This window comes from Vanacampus margaritifer, chromosome 9, assembly GCF_051991255.1.
Source record: "Vanacampus margaritifer isolate UIUO_Vmar chromosome 9, RoL_Vmar_1.0, whole genome shotgun sequence".
Lineage (NCBI taxonomy): Eukaryota > Metazoa > Chordata > Actinopteri > Syngnathiformes > Syngnathidae > Vanacampus > Vanacampus margaritifer.
Genome location: NC_135440.1, coordinates 26,296,425 through 26,317,194, shown reverse-complemented (window position 1 = coordinate 26,317,194; position 20,770 = coordinate 26,296,425). Strand labels below are relative to the sequence as shown.

At 44.7% G+C, this 20,770-nt stretch overlaps 1 protein-coding gene across 7 annotated transcripts in view; it reads right to left on the bottom strand.

Moving 5' to 3' along the window:
- Positions 1 to 3: 3 nt before the first annotated feature.
- The window catches only part of cicb (capicua transcriptional repressor b), a 38,977-nt gene continuing 18,210 nt past the window's right edge, over positions 4 to 20,770 (bottom strand). For 4 of the 7 annotated variants that reach the window (XM_077574545.1, XM_077574542.1, XM_077574543.1 and 1 more), the window contains exons 3-21: positions 12,726 to 12,875; positions 12,242 to 12,404; positions 11,305 to 11,416; positions 10,603 to 10,785; positions 10,043 to 10,175; positions 9,778 to 9,962; positions 9,358 to 9,496; positions 8,641 to 8,738; positions 7,618 to 8,488; positions 6,853 to 6,992; positions 6,590 to 6,753; positions 5,647 to 5,864; positions 4,471 to 4,908; positions 3,514 to 3,809; positions 3,024 to 3,181; positions 2,776 to 2,936; positions 2,050 to 2,184; positions 1,765 to 1,899; positions 4 to 1,397 (exon numbers count right to left, since the gene is read on the bottom strand). In XM_077574545.1, coding sequence (XP_077430671.1) covers positions 1,138 to 1,397; positions 1,765 to 1,899; positions 2,050 to 2,184; positions 2,776 to 2,936; positions 3,024 to 3,181; positions 3,514 to 3,809; positions 4,471 to 4,908; positions 5,647 to 5,864; positions 6,590 to 6,753; positions 6,853 to 6,992; positions 7,618 to 8,488; positions 8,641 to 8,738; positions 9,358 to 9,496; positions 9,778 to 9,962; positions 10,043 to 10,175; positions 10,603 to 10,785; positions 11,305 to 11,416; positions 12,242 to 12,404; positions 12,726 to 12,875 — 4,139 coding nt within the window. In that variant the 3' untranslated portion in view covers positions 4 to 1,137. The remainder of the gene's footprint in view (positions 1,398 to 1,764; positions 1,900 to 2,049; positions 2,185 to 2,775; positions 2,937 to 3,023; positions 3,182 to 3,513; positions 3,810 to 4,470; positions 4,909 to 5,646; positions 5,865 to 6,589; positions 6,754 to 6,852; positions 6,993 to 7,617; positions 8,489 to 8,640; positions 8,739 to 9,357; positions 9,497 to 9,777; positions 9,963 to 10,042; positions 10,176 to 10,602; positions 10,786 to 11,304; positions 11,417 to 12,241; positions 12,405 to 12,725; positions 12,876 to 20,770) is intronic. The other 3 variants (XM_077574547.1, XM_077574546.1, XM_077574548.1) reach the window with 3 other exon arrangements.

Genomic DNA, 20,770 nt, shown 5'->3' with positions numbered 1-20,770 from the left:
CTGTAGAATTCATTCACCAATTTCACTTGTTTTAATTGAACTGACCACCTAACTTTATTGGCATACTGAAAGTTACAGATACAAACTTAAATTATTCATATAAATTTGTCTCTTGGATACTGGAACAGCCAAACATGAACACAAAAACATTAAAAGCCATATAATTTCAGTTTTTTCTTCCCATATGTCTTTGCTTGTTAAAAGTCCAGTTTTTGTTCCGCGATATAAAGTCCATGGTATGTCGTCTTACAGTATTTACCCAACAAGTTTTGCACGAAGATCAAGTGTTCTGTCCCAACACTTCTATTTTGATTGTGACCGTTTAGAGGGAGGAAAGGCATAATGTGACAAAAGTAGGAAGAGGGAAAGAGGAAGTAGATTGTTGAGGTGGGTCTAAAAACTTTTTTTAAAAAAACAACTTGTTTGTTAAAGGGAAGACAAAGCACTGAGGAAGAGTACAGTATATGCCCCCCAAAATTCCAACTGAAGGGCAAGGACAAATTTTAAGGAATAATAAAAAGTCACATGTGGAGCCAATATCACAATGATGTTAAAATTAAAAACACTTATTAAAAAAATCGAACCAAAAATGGCCACCAAGGACCAACTTCCTTTCTTCATGCGTAACCAATCAGAGGCACGGGAATGCTTGCTTCCCTCAGACGACGCAAGGTACAGCGGGAATGATGGCACAGCCAGGAGTCCATTTTGTATCAACTCTGCAGTTGTTGGTTTTTTAAAAGAGCTCTCCGGAAGTGGTCAACCAGTCGGCTGGCAAAATCAACCAAGGGCGCCGGTGGTTCCCGGTTCAGGGATGGAAAACAACTTGAGGGTCCCAGCCCCCCAGAATGTCAGCAGAAACTTAGTGGAAGTGATTCCACATTCAGGGGAAAAAAAACATTGGATGACTTTCCCTCTTTACATTATTCAAATCAAAATAAAATGTCGTATTCTCTTTTTAACGCCAATGAACACATTTTGGTCTTTCCGGTTCCGGGGAGTCCAACTATCCGGAATCTCAATACAGAAGGCGTGGTTTGTCCAACTTTTTTTTTTTTTTGGTACTCTTGTTCTAAACAGACATCTCACTAGGTTTCCAGAGACGGGAATACAAGTCCACATTGTGGCAAAAAGTCCTCATCTGGAAGAGTCCTGCGAGTCGCCGGGATCCTCCTCGGCCCCAGGTTCCGCGTCCTCGTCCTCTCTCCCGGGCCCGTCCCCCGACTGGGCGCCAGAGGGTCCGGGCAACGAGTCAGCGTGGACGGCGAGACAGGCGGCGTCGGCCGGGGTGGCCGTCTGCATGATCTTCTGCCGGACCTCCCTGATCTTCAGCTGCAGACACACTTTGGTGGGGAATATGTCCGAGTACCTGGTCTGGAAGGCGGCCGTGGCCTGGGCTGCAAGCGGAGTACAATGTCAACATCGGTCGCTGAGCGCACTCATTCCGAAAAAAAAAAGGCATTTACTTGGCTTTTATAATCAAAAGAAAGTTAGCTTCTGCTGAAACTGTTGCTAACCAAAAGAGTAGCACATACTCTCTTTTTACTGCGCACTCAGATCATTTAAAGCACCGAGTCATGTTGTTCTATATTGCACAGTTTACCAACCCACTTCCTGTCTCTTTTTAATCGAGTATGAAATCATTATTATTATTATTATTATTGTCATCATCATCATATTTCAAGCGCTCAAATATGGCAATCTATTTCGGAGACCACACTGCCACGCCGGCAGCGTGTTGTTGTAAGGTTATGTTTCGTCAACCTGATGGAAAGAAGCCCTGCTGCTCTTGGAAGAGCTGCATGACCAGCGCCCTCCTCTGGTCCAGCGTCCGTCGCAGGGACGAGTACGGCACTTTGTCGAACTCCAGGTCAGTCAGGATGTCCTCGTTGTCGGTGCCTACGGACCGCAAGGACAAAAAAAAGATTTTGATTTGATTTGATTTTAAATTGTACGTTCCTCATAACAGGTTCCACATAATGAAATGTGAATTTCTAGGCATGGGGTTACTGTACTGTTTGTAGCCTGATGTGTGTGTGTGTGTTTTACCTGGCCGGTCAAAGGTGAAGATGTCTCCTTCACACTTGGCGGCACTTTTAGGCGTGTTGGGCTCCGAGCTGCAGCTGGAACGTCGCCGACTCTTCCTTTTTGGAGACACTTGATCGTCAGTGGCGGAGTCCAAGTCTGAAGCGCAAAACAAGGAGCAACGTGACTACTGGGTTCTCTATTACCAGACAAACAACATGAACCACCATTGACATGCTAACGGTTAGCTGCAATTTTAGAAGCAATATTTAAACACAATATTAAATTAAATTAAATTAAATAATAATACTCACAGGCATATCATATTCTTTATCCTCAACAAAAAATAACTAAGCATCTTACTGAGTAACTTACAGAAGTGATAAAAGTGCTATTCTTCTTTGCTGGTGTCTGCTTTACAGTATTGTACTGCCACCTTGTGGCCAAAACGGGCACAACGGAAGTAGCAGTACAATGAATTGCATTGCAGCATTAAATACAGATGTACAAAATGTTGAATTATACACATTATAATGATGTTCATTTTTGTTATTATGTGGTTGTTTTTATAAAGTAAAAACGATTATAGAGTGCTATGTTATTATTATTAAAAAACATGCTTTTTGTAGGGGGTGGATGGAATGGATTAATGGCATTCTGAATTACAATCACGGCACTGGAACAAATTTAACTTACATCTCAAGGCACCAATAATAATCAATAGAAAAATAATAACGCTAAAACGGGTACCTGTCGAGTTCTTCCTCTTGCGCCGATAGCTGCCCAGGATGGCGCGGGGCGACGTGGCGAGGCTCTGCAGCGTGGGCGACGGCAGCACCTCCTCGGGCCGAAACTCGGGCAGCTCGGCGAAGCGCTCCTCGAAGTAGACCTCCGACAGCACCCTTCCCGACCAGCACGCACAAAAAAAAAAACACACACGCGGTATATAGTGCGCTGTCCTACTACCACGATACGGTGTCGTGTTAACCAACACTCACTTGTCCACGGAGTCAAAGGTCTTCTTGAGTGGCGGGGGGCGGGCTTTGATCTTCTTTGGCGCCGGCCCTTCTTTGTCGGTGTGCGGCGGAGGCAGGGTGGGCTCGGTGGCAGACGGGGGAGGTAGAGGAGAGGAAGGGAGCGATTCCTTCCATCCAGCCTAAACCAAACACAACCATGCAAGAGTTACAACGCTCAAGACTCATTTTACGACTCTTTCTATTTATCCCTCTATCAATCTGGATGTAGCATTTCCCATAATGTACTAGCATTAACATTAAGCTAACGGACTAAAGGCTAGCTTTTAAAATATGTGCAATAAGTGCAATTTGCATTGTTTTATGTTTAGTTTGTCAGTAAACATTTAACTGGGTGTGGCATTAAAGAGCTTGAAGCCTCTTTTTTGAACAACTGTTCACTAACACCAAAGTATTTGCCATACGTCTCACTGTACGTCTCCTTTCTACACAAGCCGAGCATTACGCAAATGACCTCTCTGGCGGTTTCCGCTGTGTTGTCACACGAGGGAGGCTCCTCGGCCGAATGCGAAGCAGGAGACGCGGACGTCGGTCCCGCCGGTTCCGGCTCAAAGGAGAAGTGGCTGTTGGACGAGGCGGCGGTGGCGGCGGCCTCTCTTTCCCTCTCCTTCTCGCGCTCCTTCTCCCGCTCCTTGCCGCGACCCCCTCCCTCGTAGTTGCCCACCGGGATGCTGGCCAGGGTTGCCTTCACTTTCTGCGGGGGCCTGGATGGAAGCTGGCTGAGTTTGATTGTGCCGGCTGTGCTGGCTGCTGGAGAGAATTTATAAATGATAATAAAATGGATGATGAAATAAATAAAACAAAATACAGAGAAAAATATTTAGAGAAAATCAGGCAAAATATACAATTGTATTTCAACATATAATTTAATCAAATGTAAAACGAAAATCTTGAAAAATATATTATTTTAAAACTGATTCTGAATAAAACGTAAAATGTGACAAAGTACACAGAATACATTTTAATAATATAAAATATATTATAAATAAATAATAACATTTAATAAAATATTCAACATCAAATAATGATCTAAATTTATTATTATACAACGTAAAAATTGCGATTTTTGTAAATGTTTTGTAAATGCCTAGACACTGACAGCGAAAAAAACGGATGAGCGAATTCTCCCATGTTTTTTTTAAAGTCAGCACGCAACAAGATCGGGAAATTTTTTCTAAAGCGTGCAACAATGCTAGCTAATCCTTAATTTTTTATTTTTATTTTGCTGTTATCAAAACAGATTCTGTAATTGACAATCAAACAATCACAATCTGTATGTTTACCTCAGTAAAAGAGTTGAATCAGTACCTCTACTATTTACTTGTATTTTTTTCCACCAATATCTGTACTTGAAGGTAAATACAGTGTTCAACTACTTCTAGCACGAGCGTCATGATGTGAACATGCATACCCGATGTTTGAATTTGAAGAGGACTGCAGGGTCTTGCAGGAACAGTGGGTCCACCAGGTGGCGCTGCTGAGCTGCTACTTATGGCGCTCTGAGGCTGGCGTTCCAACTGCACGGGCACCTCCGTCAGCTTCTCAGCCTGCCTGTTGCCAGCTCTGTCAGCAGGCAAGTGGCGCTCTGGATGCGGTTGCGGGACCGTAATGGCGGCGGCGGGGAGCGCCGTGTGTTTGGCCATGATGTGGCTGGGAACGCTGGAGGGGCTGGAGATGGAGTAGACGGCCGCGCTAGGTGGTACGGCCGCTATGGAGACCATCCCGGTCGCCATGGTGACACTCTGCGAAGGAGGGTAGATGGCGGTGACGATCTGACCGCCTGAACCGCAGACGGGGGCCGAACTGGGCGGCTGTGGAGACGGCGCGGTGGCCAGGAGAGGCGGTTGACCTGGATGCGGGCAGACACGAGTGTTCAAAGAGTTAAACAACTAAACCAACACAACTTGAATTAAATGATTGTCAAAGTGTGCTTGCTACATGGGCAGTCGTGTTAATTTCGTAAATGAAAACTAAACAAAAATAATTTTGTCAACACACATTTTTCACACAAACTAGACTAGACAAAAACCCTCATAAAATTTGGGTTTCTCGGACTAAAATACCAGATTTTTTAGTCAACTAAGAATGGACTAAATAAAACGGGATGAGGTTGACTAACTATGATAAAAATTAACAAGCGTGATTGAAACTGGACTAAAACAGACTCAATTTAAAAATGATGGATATACGGTAATTGACACTAGTGGGCAGGCTGCTGCTAATAGTTGTAAAAATAAATAAATAAATCAATACAGCATAGTTCAGCTACATTTGACTTAAGTAGGATACAATTGCATTTACTGATTGACATTTACTTATTGTCCCCTGCATACTTGATGTTAAGCATCCATGGATTTGCATATTCGTGGATTTTTCTCCCCAATATTTCAAAATATTGGGGGTTTCTTTCGAAAGTTTTTTCTCCTGGCTCACACTTATTGCTCTGTATTCTAATAATCTATAATCACAACGAAATCCTATAGCAATTAATGCATGATATAAATACAGTCCGCCCAAAAAATCAGTGACGCAGTGAAGCTGCAAAAAGTACTACAAATGAAATGATGTAACTTTCTGCTGCACTGACCAGCGATCAGCGGCTGAACCAGCGTCTGACCAGGCGGCGGGATGGTCGTGAAGCCCAGGGTGGCCAAGGAAGGCGGCACGTACGCGGAGCCGGGTAGAGGCTGCGCATGCTGGGAGGAGCAAGACGATGAGGATGAAGACGAGGACGAGTAGGTTGCTGCCGTGGACATCAACGGCAGCGAGGACGGCCCCCCCGGAGTGGATTGCACGTAGGTGATCCTGCAGAGAGTTGAGAGGACTGTTTTAGTGGAAAATGTTGAAGGGGTGACTGGGATTAACAATGTGACAGATACAGGAAGGAAGCATGGTCAGAGAACAAAAGGAGAAGTTGTGCAGAGGATGCGTAGCGTTGTGCGCGTGGGTGCAAAGCTGAGAGGTATCGTGTGGGGGTGGACGGCCGAGGCAGCGCAGGGGCCACCAGCAGCATGACTAACGCATCCAGAATAGAGCTGCTCCGCCACAGCAGCACCCCTGCTGTACTTCTCCTTTTTCCAGCCACCCCTCCCCACACACACACATGCAGAGCTTCCAAAAACAATCCTGCTTCCTGCTCTGCACTATCATTTGGAAAGTAAACCAAAGTTAACAAAGCACCTAACAAAGAAATCCCTTATCTGGCTAATTCATAACATTGACAAGAAAAAAAAAAAAGTGAACCAATTTGACGGCCATTTTATTGTGCTTGGTTGAACAAATTGCCTGCCCAGTGTTGAGAACAGGTCTTGATTTTGATTGATTGCTATTGTTAATTGTAAATGTGCACACACTGTGCATGTGACTCATTTTGATATTCATCCCTTCAACAGAGAGAGCCTAAAGTCTGATCACATGGGCAAAAATGCTGTGTTTTTTATTGCTTTCCCAGCATTCAGTAGACAAAACAAAATTTGGAAATGTCTCCAAATGGCATCCATTTGATATTTTTATATATGTCACGTTCATACCTGGTGGTTGGAGGCGGCAGCAGAACAGCCTGCGAGGGGGCGGCGGGCCCCGGAGCAACGATGGCAGCCGTGGCCATGGTCACGGGGAAGGGGCTGGCGGGGTGGATCGCACCTCCTTGAGACAGCTGAGACTGGACCACAGGCATGGGTGCGATCTGGATGATCTGGAGATTTAGAGGACAAAATTGAAATCAAGAAAATTAAACCAGTGCTACGCATTGTGAGAAATTTTATTTTTTTAATGATCGTGCGAGGCTGCGAACCTTGCTTCCTGCCTGAGCGCCATTCTGGATAGGTAGAGGCGGGGTCACAATAGGAAACTGCTGGGCAGGTGCCGGCGCGGTGCGTACCGTTGCCATGGGGACGACCATTTTACCCTGGAGCACCGGGGACTGTGTTTGCACTGAGCAGAGGACGAACAAATATTTATTGAATAGCTGCAATAAATAACTGACCGTATGCGCATATCATCTTTCATAAAAAGTGGGGTACATGTGCCGATTTTTAAAATGTAGGAAACCCCACACATGCGTCATCCAGACTGCCAGAAATTACAAACAAGGCTGTTTCCTAAACGGCTAATCAATCTGTCAAAATTACAAGGTCCGTGGCTTGACCCCGACTCAGGATTGACCACTCAAAGATGTGCAATCATTAATATTGAACAGGTTTGCATGTATGATTGTCGGAGCCCACACCATAAAATAATTACTCAGTTTTTAAGAGAGATCCACCACTCAGGCCTTTCTCAAGTTTGATTGCAATTAAAGGAATATGCTCAACTTCGGCTCAATTATCACAATCCATGTCTGCCAAACAAATTGGTGAAGAAAAAATAATCTCCAAAAAAAAAATAAAATAAATAAATCACACCAAATTATAATTTTGGAGGATAATCTGTCAAAGAAAGACAATCAGTCCTTTGCAGACTATGATGAGAGGGAAGGAAAATGCTCAAATTTGGCCCAATCGTCAGAACGCGCCAAAGAAAAATCAAAGCACACTGATGCATGATTATTAGCGCTCACCTCTTGTTCCTGGGCTGGACGAATAACACACAAGCGAACTATGACCCTGCTGCTTCCCATTGGCTAAGGGCGCGTGTGTGGGCGGAGCTGCGGGTAGGTTGAAGATACTGGTCGGCTGACAGAGCTGCCGGGGCGGGCTCTTGGGATTGGCGGGGAGGGTGGGTAGTATGTACTGGACCTGCGTGATGGCCTTACCCCCAGGGGGCGCTAGAGAGGGGGTGGGGATGAACTGGGGCTGGAGCAGGGGTAGAGGCAGGGGTCCGTTGGAGTGGCTGTTGGATGGGGGCTGAGGCTGTGGAGACGGGGCGATGAGCTGCACGGCGGGCTGTCCCGACAGAGAGCCCCCAAGCACTAAATTAGTCACCAACCCGGCACCTACGGGGCCGGGTGACGGGGAGGAAGAGTAGCCGCTCGGCATGGCCGCCGCGCCGCTTCCCGGGGCCGAGCCAATCAGGAGCTGCGGCTGCTGGAGCGTCAGCGGCTTCCTCTCAGGCGGGTGCGGGCTGGACGAGGCTCCGCCGTCTCTGGGTTTGCTGACGATGGGGAGTGGCGTGCTGATGACCGGGCGCATCACGTTGGTCAACACAGTGGAAGCCACTCGCACGGCGCCGATGCCGAGGTGCGAGGGCGATGCAGAGATCACCGATTGGCCTGAGGAGAGCGAGAGGTGGAGAGGGGAGGCGTGCACCATTCCCGCCTCACCTCCAAAAGCGTCCTTAACGTCCCCTTCTCTCTTCCGGGGGTCGCTGAACCCCCCTGACCTCCCCTCCTCGTAACGCTTGCCGGCCGGATAGGAAGACAGGGACACGCTCCTGCCGTGAAGCGAGGAAGAGGAGGCCGCCGTGGAGCAGATGACAGGAGCGAAGACTCGCTGGGAAGCAAAGCAGACCGAGATTGATCGCATCTGTCATCTGCGTGATGTCAAGTGGAATGACTTTTACGACGATGTCATGACTGCAAATTTCTGATGAAGTGGGGCATTTATGAAGCGAGGATTCACGATATTAAGAAACGACGGCTTACCTTCTGAGCGCTCTCGTCACCGGAACCTCTCTCACTGTCGCTGTCAGTCACCCGCTCCTTGCACTTGAGGTCAATGGAGCTGCTGGGATAAGGGTCCTCTGGAGAACAAAATGCACTACAGCTACACTTGACATTCAATACCAGAACACTTCTACAAAGTAGAACTAGGCAAATCATCCATTTTAGTGATCAATGGCTCTGAAAAGAGAGGGGGCATATTTACAAAAGCAGACAGTGCCAAATGAGCGAGAGAAAAAAACTAGTACGCAACTTAACTCTAAGAATCATATTCACATTGTTTCCCATATCAGAAGAGATGAGCCGGGTTGAATGCAATCAGCGAGTCATTCACACTCAACACTGACAAAGACATGGTGACTGTTTATACAAAACAACATGCTGAAAACATTTGACCGGAGGTTTGTGCTTCAAGCCGCAAAAGAACACTCTGGAAAAAAAAAAAACTTATTTAGTGTGAGGAGAACTAAAGAAAATCCCAGAAGGAAAAAAAAAAGTTTTTCTTTAAGCAATGTTGGGATCTTTCAAAATGTGAAATAGTTGATGGGCCCAAATATCCCCAGATTTTTATTTTAAGACCATATTCGAATTTACATGATAATATCATAACGTGAATATTTTTGGGTCTTACTCGACATTAGCTCCAAGAAGCACCGTGCGATGGCCTTAAAAAGCAAAAGTGTGGTTGAGGTTTCTTACCGATGACGTCATCGTCTCCCTCCTCCTCACAGATGACCATGCGCTCCTCATCGCTTGTCATGTCCTCGCTGGCACCCCGCTGGGACTGCGACAGGGGTGGAGCGTGGCTGGAAAATTGGCCGCCACCATCCCCGCACATCTTTACATTCAACCAAAAAGAGGGTTAGGTTTAAAAGGGCAAGGACACATGTGGTGCTTTTTCTTCTTCTTCTTCTTTTTTAAGAAAATACATTTTTTTCTTTCCTATGGCATACATTGTCGGGGTGCACACGGTGATGGTTCTTGAAAAAACATTTCCCCTGTACTTAATAATTGTAAGAACCCCAGCTTGTACTCACTCAACACACTTGAACTGCATTTTCTAAGACCAACTCTGACAAAGGGCTGAAAATGAGAACTTGTGTTTAATTTGATGTCTACCTGTGCCAGTTCCGCCAGGGCTTGTGTATTTCCCCTGTCGCCCCTCTCCATGGTGTGCACGGCACTTTGCGAGAAGGCTCTGGGACGCGTCAGCTGGCTCATATGACCCTCAGCCATCTGACTCCTCTCGGGCATGCCCGCCAGACCCGGGCCCACCACCCCCTTCAGCTCCACAGAATGTGGCTCTGCCAGGCGGAAAGACAAAAGGTGGATGTTAGGGAAAAGCTCCAGGAGTCGTGCCTTTTGAGGGCCTTGCGAGACCAACCCGTGGACTCGGACATGCTCCTCTCACGGATATCTTTGCCGCCGGGGACACCGCGACCTTCGGAGCTGGACTTCTTCCTGTCTTTGTTGCACCACTTCCAGTCTGGGTGAGCCTTAAAGTGGGCCTCTTTTACCTGGGGAAAGAACCATTTTGGGAATAAATACTTAAGACATATGAAGAAAAATGTAGTTTTTAATATCTTGTGTACAAATACAGTGGTGCCTTGAGATAAGAGTGAATACGAGCGGTCATTCTGCCCTTTTTTTTCTCTTTGACTTGCATGTGCACACTACAGATACAAGCGTTGTATGGTGGTAGTCAACCCAAGTTCACATCACAATTAGCAGTACTTTGTCAATTAGTGATTTGTTCATTCCGGCTCCTAGTTAAGTTTACCATCAAACTAAACAAAAAATTGCACCTTGCGGATTAAAAACAAAACAAAACACACAGCTTTAGCCTTTCAGTCCGTTAATACTATCGCTAAATTGAATGTCTCCTAAATCCTAACTTTTTTTTTTTTTTTTTTTTTAAAGCCGTACTAAGTTGCATCAGCGTACCTGGAAGGCCAAGTCGTGGTATTTCTGTTTCTCTTTAGGTCCGAGGGCATACCACCACTCGCCCAGGATCTTGCTGACAGTCCTGTTGTCCTGGTTGGGGTGGCGCTGATGCACCAAAGCTCGATGGCGCTTGCTGAAGATCATAAAGGCGTTCATCGGGCGCCGGATGTGATCCTTCTCCCGCTAAAAATGACAGACAGCAATGATGAGAACACCACGGAAGACTTCAATACTCTACATTGGAACCTCGAAAGTTGAAGGTTAAGTCATATAACTTTACTTATAACTCTAAAAATACTTTTTTTTTCTTCTTCTTTCTTTATTTTTTGTTCTTTTATGATTCCACTACATGATAGAAGGGTGCCAGTGATGGCAACGGGGGAAATCCCTTGATTACTGCAAATGGAACTTATTGTGGCATAGCAGCAAACGTTTTGTTTTGCAGGAACATAAATAAATGTTTTTTTCTGGGTGAATTTGAGCCGGTACATGTTCAATCATCCAAGGAGAAAATCCCAATAAAAGTGCTTTATATCTCCTTTATTAACCCCCATTCCCGACGGTTCCATTGCAAATACATGAAAAGGACTAACTTGACCGGCATAATAACAGAAAGGTTAACGTGACTCTTTTTTGATTCAAATAAACTTGACCTGACCTCCTTTTGGGTGTCAAGTGTACTGAGAAGAGAGAAAAGTCTACCTTTCCAGGGCTGCTTTTGTCCCCGTCTTTGGGCAGCGCACTGAGGGACTGGGTACGACGCTTAACAGGAGACGTAGAGAGAGGCTGCTCAGGCACAACGCCAGGCAGGAAGCTACAGCAGACAGAAACCTCAGTTATTTGAAATAGACAGTAAAGTAGAGAAATGCGCTGGACTTTTATTAAAAACCATTTAGCGGTAATATCTTTAAAGAATAAGGGTGTGTTTCATATTAAACATGTTCCACTCCACTCATCTCCAATCAGGCCGCCGCGTTTCATGTGATAATACCGCACAATGAAGGAAGACCGCTTTTGTTCCTCTTGCTTTGTTCTGGCAGCGAGTGCTTCCGATGCCCAAATTAGTGCAAAAATTGCACTCACTCTCCTACGTGCGTGGGTACACAGCCCACCATCGCAAGAACAGCCTAGGCTAAAGGGGTACACAAACGGATTAAAGCATTTTCCACCTTTGCAATCAAAGTCAGGAATGGACCAGTTGTCAGCTGTCTCTAAAAGATTATCCTGTGGTCTGATCTGCTCCGAATATAGTTGGGCCCAACAATCGGAAATGTTAAATATTTACGATGGCGAACATTTATGTCAACACTAAGGTCTTACAACGAGTTGGCGATAGCCAATTAGGCTCACAGTTACTGGACACAAATAAGAGGAGCAACTGGTTCCACACTAAACATTCACCATGCTAAAAATGAAGAGTATGAACTACAATGAGATTAGCAATAACCCAACTTTTACATTAGTGTAACATCACACTGAGTTGTAGATCGCTTGTCATGCCTAGAGTAAAATGCCCGGAGGCTACATAGTGTAGCAACAAAGATAACCCAGTGTAGAAGACGCCAGCTTACGCAGCATGAGCGTACGTTAGTAAAACTTCATGCTTAATGCGTAAGCGATATGCGCAAAGATGACGTACGGGTCATCCACGTCGCTCTCAGTCTCGCTATCGGGCCTCTCCCTTTCCGGGTCCACTTTCTCCTTCTCCAACTCCTCGGGTGCAGCAGCATGCCGAATCGGGGGACCCCTCTCCACAGTCTGAAGGGCCTCGGCGGGCTCTGGCGGGGGCCCTGCCTGACAGTCTGAGGAAAATGACATAGGTGACACATTCAGGGAAAGTAAGCATTTAACATTTATTTAGTTGGATTTAAAAATCTCATTTCTAAAGCTAAGCCATATTAAAATTAAAATTAAAACTTTTACTGTAGTTAGAAGCGAAAATTTCAAATCCAACCGAAACTTGCTCGCTGCCATCAACACATTAGGGAACGTGGATTTTGTGCGCAAGTCCGAGCTCTAACTTTAATAAATAAAAGTCACAGGACCAGCCAATCTATAAAAAAAACCTGTGACTTATAGTAAAAAAAAAGAAAAAGAAACTAAATGTCCTGATGTGGTCATACCCGTCTTTGGAGTGGCTGCGTGTGGGTGATTGACAGGGTGCTGGCCCTCCCCCGGCTGAGAGGCGGCATCTGATTGGGTGGGTGCCAGGAAGGGCACTAAAGAATGCCAGGGGAAAACTGGAACGGAACGGGGCTCGACATTGGTCCAAACTGTGAAGAGAAGACATGGTTTGTGCAAACTGAGGGTCAGTGGACCTCAAATGGATCCGGGGGCAGTTATATTGGGTCATTCGTCGACTGTATCAGGCACACCATTTTGCTTTTTGGAGCCGTGTTTATTTGTAATAATTCGATTGGTTGAACTTTTTATTTGAAACATGCATTACAAAAAAACAGGAATTGAAAAAAAAATGCAATTGAAATATGCCATAATGAATTCAAGGTCACTGGTTTATGTGCAGCATACAGTGGTACCTCGACTTACAAGCAACACAACCAGCAAGTTTTTTTAAATACTAGCCGTCTCTACGTTGTTTTAGCCTTGAGTAATGAGGAAAAAATATTGATATACGAGCACTAGACTAGTTGTGGACTTCACAAAAAAAAAAAAACAGGTCTCCAAAAAAGTAATACATTTTCAAAATAGGTTTTGATTAATTTGATTATTAATTGCTAATTAATTGCTGCAATTTGAAATCAATTTTATTACTGTATGTTTCTAATAATGTAGAACACAAATTTAATTACTAAGAGAAAACATTACAAAAATATTTGTTGGTATATTTTTGGTACCGGAACTGACAAACGAACTGGCAAAAGATGCTTTTGAGTTATGAGTACCGTCACAGGAGGGGAAAAAAATAACTCATAAGTCAAGGCACCACTGTTAACCATCTTAAGGGTGTTGGGGAGGAACCACATTTGGAATTTGAGTCTTGATATGAGAAAGTACAAGCTGTCCCCTGAAATCTGATTTGAAGGCAGCAGGCCTTCCTACATTTGATTACCACCGTTTTAGTTTCTTTTTTGGAATAAGAGCGAAAAGTCTAATGGTGCAAAGTGATCTGTTTTTAGGAGTAATGAAGCCACAAATATAAACACTTACGGCCATAAAGCATGATTTCCCAAATTTGGTTCCTTCCCCAGGACATGAACTTAAGATAAATACCCAACATCGCCAATTCAAAAATGATTTTTGCTGGTTATTAAGACAAAACATGGATGAAAAAAAAAGATCTTCTTTTGACAAACTGCACCAGTTTGGTGTTGTGGGAATGTCCCAAATTTCTCATTAGTAAGAAAAATGTGGGGAAATTCTAGATTGATACAGCTGGCACTCTATTACACTGAATTAAATGAATAGAAAAACAAAAGGATGAATTGAACAGGGACTAACCAAACATGCTTAATCCTTGGCGAAGGTACTGACGATTCTCTGATGAGAACATGGCGGAGTTAAAATCGGTGATGGTTCTCCCAAATAAAAACAAAAAAACATGTGGTCATGTGCCCTTTTTATACACTGCCCTCTCTTCTATAAGAGATAGTGAGTTGATCCAATCTGCTATTGATGGGAGAATTCTGTTTGTGTCCGTGTCATCCTTCACAGTTAGGTTGAGAAAAAACGTAGAAGATATTGTTTGGATTCCAAGTTGGAGAAAACGCAGAAAAAAATCTTTCCAATGTGACAAAAACAAAGTTGATTGCGGTCCAAAGACTGGGTTCCCTCGTTGGCTTTGGTCCAATTACCCCTGATGCCCTCCCGTGGTTGTTTGTTTACATTAGTGCTGCAGCGCGGCACTGAATTGGTTAACGGGGCCTCGGACGCATCCACGGCATGGATTACAACATCGGCCCGGCGACTACGCAGTCTCCCCGAGCCGTGTCGAGACCATCCCTGCGCAAAACTGGAGCCCCTCGGACACAGCCAAGCTGCTGAAGGTTGATTAAATCCAGGAATTTAGACACAACCTGGGCCTCCAATGAGGTTTGACGCTTCTTTATATTATTTATTTATTTTTGGTTACGCATACATGCCCCAGGCGAGCACCAGAGCCCGAACCGCCGCGGCGCCCAATTTGGGAGCGAGTTCTCGGGCACGCCCCTGGTCGCGCACACGCCGCACAGACAAGACGCCAAAACGACGCGGGTGTTCTCATGTCTCAATTACAAAGACGTATTGGAACCAGGCACTGCCCCAATTCGACTGTCCGTCTTTGCTAACTACTATCCGCTGGGCGCGTTGCAGCCCATCGAGGCGACGGAAAGGGACGCTCGATTCCACGGAATTACAGCGCGCCCATTACGGTCTCGTCGTGTGTCTGTCTACCTGTTTGCTAGGTGCGGGCAGATGTCGCTGACTGGCGCATTCATCCATCACGACCTGACCAATGTAGCCAGCACCACCGCCTCCGATACAAGACACAACCGAGGCGACTACTCCGGTGAGAGGACACACAACCCCCCCAAAAAAACAGACACGAACCGCCCGTTCCTCTCTTCTTCTTCTTCTTCCTCCTCCTCGGATTTAAAGCGTTTCGGTCGCGGAAATCGAGTAGCGCGTAGTGAAGAGCGCCGCCGTCCACAAGCAGGTTTAGCTAGCCGCTTCTCGCGGACGGCACTACAGGCACACGTCGTCCACCTCGGGAAGTGGGGGGTGTTACGGTCCACAAAAGTGCACCCGCGGCCGAGGTAACTCGCATATTTTTGTCACGGCCCCTCGTTCTATTCTCTTTTTTTTCCCTTCCCTCCTCTTCCTCTTGTTGTAAACTAGGCTGCTTTGCTTTGCTTGCTGGCTTGCTTGCATTGCCCCCTCCCCTTCTTGCTTCTGTCAACCTCGCCCAGCCTTTGTCCCGCCCACCCCTGCCAATTCGGGTCGGCTATTGGCCGGGGCGGCCCCCTGTCATGTCCCCGCCGCCCATTCTGATTGGTCAGAGCGTGCGCTGGAATGCCAGTCATATGCAAATATCATCCGGTTCCAGAGTCATTGGCACATTATCGATTACCTAATCTAAAAAAAAAAATGTTTGCAAAAACAACACAGTTTGGTTAATACAACATATTAAATCTAATTTTATTACAGTAATACTGATTGAAGTTCAGTAGTTCTTTCGTTTACACCCCCACCGGCTCGCACCATTGGTGCAAGCTGTCGTAGTAAGAGTAGACAGACGTGGAAGGCGACCAATTGAACACCGACACTGGGATGTCGGCCAACCAATCCACTTGGAGCTACTTTTACAAGATCCCGCCCCATTTTACAAACGCTACAATTTGCGTTCCTCATGGATGGCGCTCGTGAGTTCTCTACTGTAACATTTTGCAATATGATTTATGTTAATGAGGCCTTTGGAGTATATTTTATTTTTAAGATTATTTGTATAGATCACCAATCTCAGAAACAGACTGAGTCAATAACAGACGAGTGATGTCAATTTCCAAGAGGAATACTTTGGAAATCATTGTACACAAATGGACATTTCCAAAACAGTGTGAAGCGTTCTGATGCAACACGCTTGCACAAAGGGTGGGAGAGGGGAAAGAGGAGGCCGCTTGAAAGAGAAGGAAACGGTCCATGAGTGGTGGATAAAAATAGACAAAGAGTAATTTTCACCAGGGGAGGCATGGACGGGGGAGGAGGAGAGAAAATAACTTGTGAAAACACAAGTTCTCTCAAACAGAGGAAGGGTAGGCCGCAGACAAAAGGAACAATACTAAAAAGTGTGTCGAGAACACAACCTGGACATTGCGAACGATCGGCCAGTTTCTCAAGCAAGATGCATGAGTCATGCTGAGCTAGCACATCCAGACAAATACAATACTGGGAGGGGTCTCCATTACGGTCAGCCCATCAAGCGCTTGAGATTTGACCAGCGATGCTCGGAGAGACTCTGGCAGGCTGCCCTCGCTCGTAAAAAAAAAAACGCTTAACCCCCTCAGTACCAAACGGTACACCTGCAAATTGTCATTAAGATTTATGCATTAATAACTAAGATATGAAGTATGATGTTTCACCATCTCCCAATGTTGTTGACAAAATGGATGTGCAGATTCTTCCTTGGTCCCAACTGTTTTGTGCAAATCAGTTAAAGCTTGATACACACATCAGATGTCGAATCTAAAAGATTAACTATCCTAAGTGATTATCCTGTTGTGTGAGACATATTAGAATATTATTATTTTTTATACTGTATCTCTTTTTAAAACAAGCTTGTAAAGTGCACAATGATGTAACACAATGATGACGCATGAAGTGTACAAACAGGAGCAGACAACAGCAGTCCAACAAGCTAATGTGGCCAGCATTTTGCATTTCTAGACTACTTAGTGTGGCTTGTTTTTCGTGATCAAATCAAATGACGTGATAGCGTGACGCGACTTGACATGAAGTGAAGACGACTCGTCCAACTCACTCTGTCAAAGTGAGACGGTAAAACAAGCTTCATTTGTGGAATGTTTTTGTCAATGTTGACGCTGATGCTTTTTTGTCTAGGTAGCATTTCAAGCATACGGCTAACTCCGCGGCTAACGTCACTATTTGTTGCTATTGTGTTAGCAGGAGAGCTGTCAAAGTTAATCGATTAATCGACAAGCAATCCATTATCAAATTAATGTTAACTATTCTAATAATTGAGTAATCGGTTGGAGCCATTTTTTTTTATTTAAAATTGTCCAAATCCTCTGATTTCAGCATGTAAGCAGGAATTGTTCACTGATTTTTGTAGTCCTTCATGAAAGAAGACTGATTATCTTCTGTGTTTAATCAAAACAAGACATTTGCAAACATCTGTTTTTATGTTTGGAAAACAATGACCAACAATAAAATAAAAATCACTATATGAATAAATACAAAGTAAACACTAATCAATGGTTAATAAACAGTAATCAGGGGGATTTTTTTAATACACTTTAATGCAAAGTTAAATTAATCCTATTAGTCGATTAATCTAATCGATTAATCTAATCGATTCTGAAAATATTTGAGTGACAACACTAGTTAGCAGAGCTGAAAAGGTGATTGTTGTTTAAAAGTGATGTTAGACTCTTAGTTGTACTGTTTTACTCCAATTTGTAGTTTTTGATGGGCCTTCTAAGCAGGGCACAATATGATTGACTGCTTGCAGAGTTGCGTACCGGTAAATGAGCCGCCTCTTTGAAGTTGCTTTACTCAAATTTAACTTTTTTTCACCCTCCTTCTTGGCGAGCAGAGACTAGTTAGGCATGGAGGAGGGAGGGAGTAAAAGGAAAGAGACACTGCAAACATGGATGCCCTTTTGCTCGCTAGATTAATGTACATTGGCCTAAATAATAATAATAATAATGCACCAGCAGGTATTAGCTAGCCCCAAGGACAACATGAGTAGCCCACAGGTCTGTTCTAATAATGGCTCAGATTTTACATCCATCCATTATCTGAACCGCTTGTCCTCACGAGGGTCGTGGGCATCACTGGAGCCTGCCCCAGCTGTCTTCGGGCAGTAGACAGGGTACACCCTAAACTGATTGCCAGCCAATCGCAGGGCATACATAGACGAACAACCATTCACACTCACAATCACAGCTTGGGACAATTTCAGAGTGTTCAATTAACCTACCATGCATGCTTTGGGAAAATGAGAGGAAACCGGAGTACCCGGAGAAAATCCACGGGGAGAGCATGCAAACTCCACACAGGAAGGTCGAAGCCCCAAATCAAACCCACGACCTCTGAACTGGGAGGCGGACGTCCTAACCATTCGTTCACCGTGCCACCTCAATATCTTACATTTTATTTTAATATAAACAATTGTAATTGTGTTCAATGGAAACAAATGCAATTTTTATTTACCCAAATATAAAAATAAAGTCATTTTAGAGCTATAATTTTAATACCATTATACAGTAATATTTTTACTCATGGTTATCATACCGTCAGAATACCTAAATACATTTTAACGCACAGTTCTTCAAAATTAAATTGAACTTAAAAGTTAAAAACGACTGAACTGTACTTTGTGATTCTTCTACATACCACTAGAGGCACTAGTGTGAAAAACTAGAACCTTCACCCTCTTTCATTTAAACCTTACTAACCCTCGCTGTGACTGTGCTCGCAACGTGTGTAGGTGTTCTCCCATTGCTCGTCTCCTCCTCTAACAGACATCACAAACCCAACGTGTGTTTCTTCCACGTGACCGAGAAACTTTTACTCCCACCCGTTACCTCCGCTGGCCACGCTGGCGTCGAGGGCCCACCTTCCGTCACCCTCCCGTCCAATCTCGCTCTTGCCTCAATTCGTCTTCCGCCCTCCCCGGCGCCCGCCGTTCACTCGGTCCAATTATAACTCACATGCGGCAGTCCTTCGCAGTTACCGTGGCAACAGTGATCCGCCGCGTCACCTGCGGTCTTGTCGCCAGGGCTTTCGCCTGCTATCACTTGAATTGGACCTCACTTGTCCGTCACCTGACTCGGGGACCACACGGCACGATTTGTGGGATCCATGTACGCCCCCAAAGGAGAATATTTAACCTCCTGTCAGGAGAAATTAATGAAGGCTTCCTAATGAAATAGTGTCCTGTAGTGAACAAATGAGAGATATCATACACACTGATTGGCGGGAGGGGGTTGCTGCCCCAGACACCCCCTAAAGAAAAATCATCTGTGCTCTCACATGCAATGCTTTAGTTTTGCCATTTGGGGGCACTACTTGCCTGCAGATACATGGCCAATGGGATGTGTGCACCAGAAACATTGGACGAGACTATACAGTGCGGAGCAACAAAAAAAAAGATTCAAGGATAAAGGGATGACGAATTTACAATTTTGGGGATGTGAAAATGATTTTTGAAAACTTTGCAAAGTCTTCCCCTTGAGTATTCCTAACAGTTAAGGATTAATCTTCCAAATGACTTTCTTTTGCAGGAAAAGTCCTTTTTGGAGGGGCAGGAGGCGATATCCAAAGATATCCAGATGTGCTTGTTGCCATGGCCGGTGAGGATATGCAAGGGCTTTAAAGCGTTACGTAAAAAGCATGGGCCACGGGCGGGAGGGAGAGAGGGAGAGAGAGATCTGGGATGTTATTCCCGGGTATCGGTATCCGGGTAGACCAGGATGAGGCGAGCAGGAGAGGAAGGAGGGAGGCGACGCCACTGCAATGCGATGGAGTTAAGGGTTAAAAACCAAAACGTGAAGCTTTATTTTTCCAACGATATTTGAGAAAAGTGCGTGTGTGACATGTCGTATGTGTGTGAGTGACACGGAAAAATGTATGTTGCAATTTTAGAAGAACGGCAGTGTATTTAGTTGTGAAGAGGCCATTTTGAACATTATCCCCGAGGAAAAAAGGCGACATTTAAACGCAGTAAGAAATGTCCCTCCAAACAGTATTATTATGGGTTTAGTTAATAATAAAAGTTATTAATGGTGAGCGGAAATTATACAGCACAAACTGTCATTAAGCAGAAAATGCTTGTTTTGTTTTTTTATTTTGGACATCATATAAAGCTCTATTATATGCAAAATGTGTGTGTGTGGGGGGGTTGGGGGGGGGCTTACTCAAGATGACCAACACAGCACAACACACACACACACATACTATTACCACAATCTCCTTCTTGAAACCAGATGTCTGTCGTAACACGACTGACCTGGAGGGGGCAGCGTGGTGCTATAGAGCAGAAAGTAGCAGCTGCAGTAGTAACAGTAGAAGAAACCTATCGCAAGCAAATCAGGGAGGAAAAAAAATCACTCTTGGCACACCAAAGGATAATCACGCCGGATAATCTTTTAAAGACATCTGACAATCAAAATGGGCTGAGTTGTCGTTGCGTGTGTAACCTAATTGAGCTATTATTGAGATCAGGAGGAAAAATTGCTCTTCAAACACTCCATCGAGAATAATCGCTGTGGACAATATTTCAGATGATTTGATAATTACCCAGCTACTGACTTTAATTGGAAGGTGTGTGTGTGTGGGGGGGGGGGGGGGGCAATAATGCCCAATTGTCGGTAGGTGTGTACCTCACTTTAGCTGTCAAACTCTGAGAAAAAAACACACAAAGAATACTCACACCTCACACCACATGATGATCACTTTGTATAATCTTTCAGACACCCGCTTAAGTTTG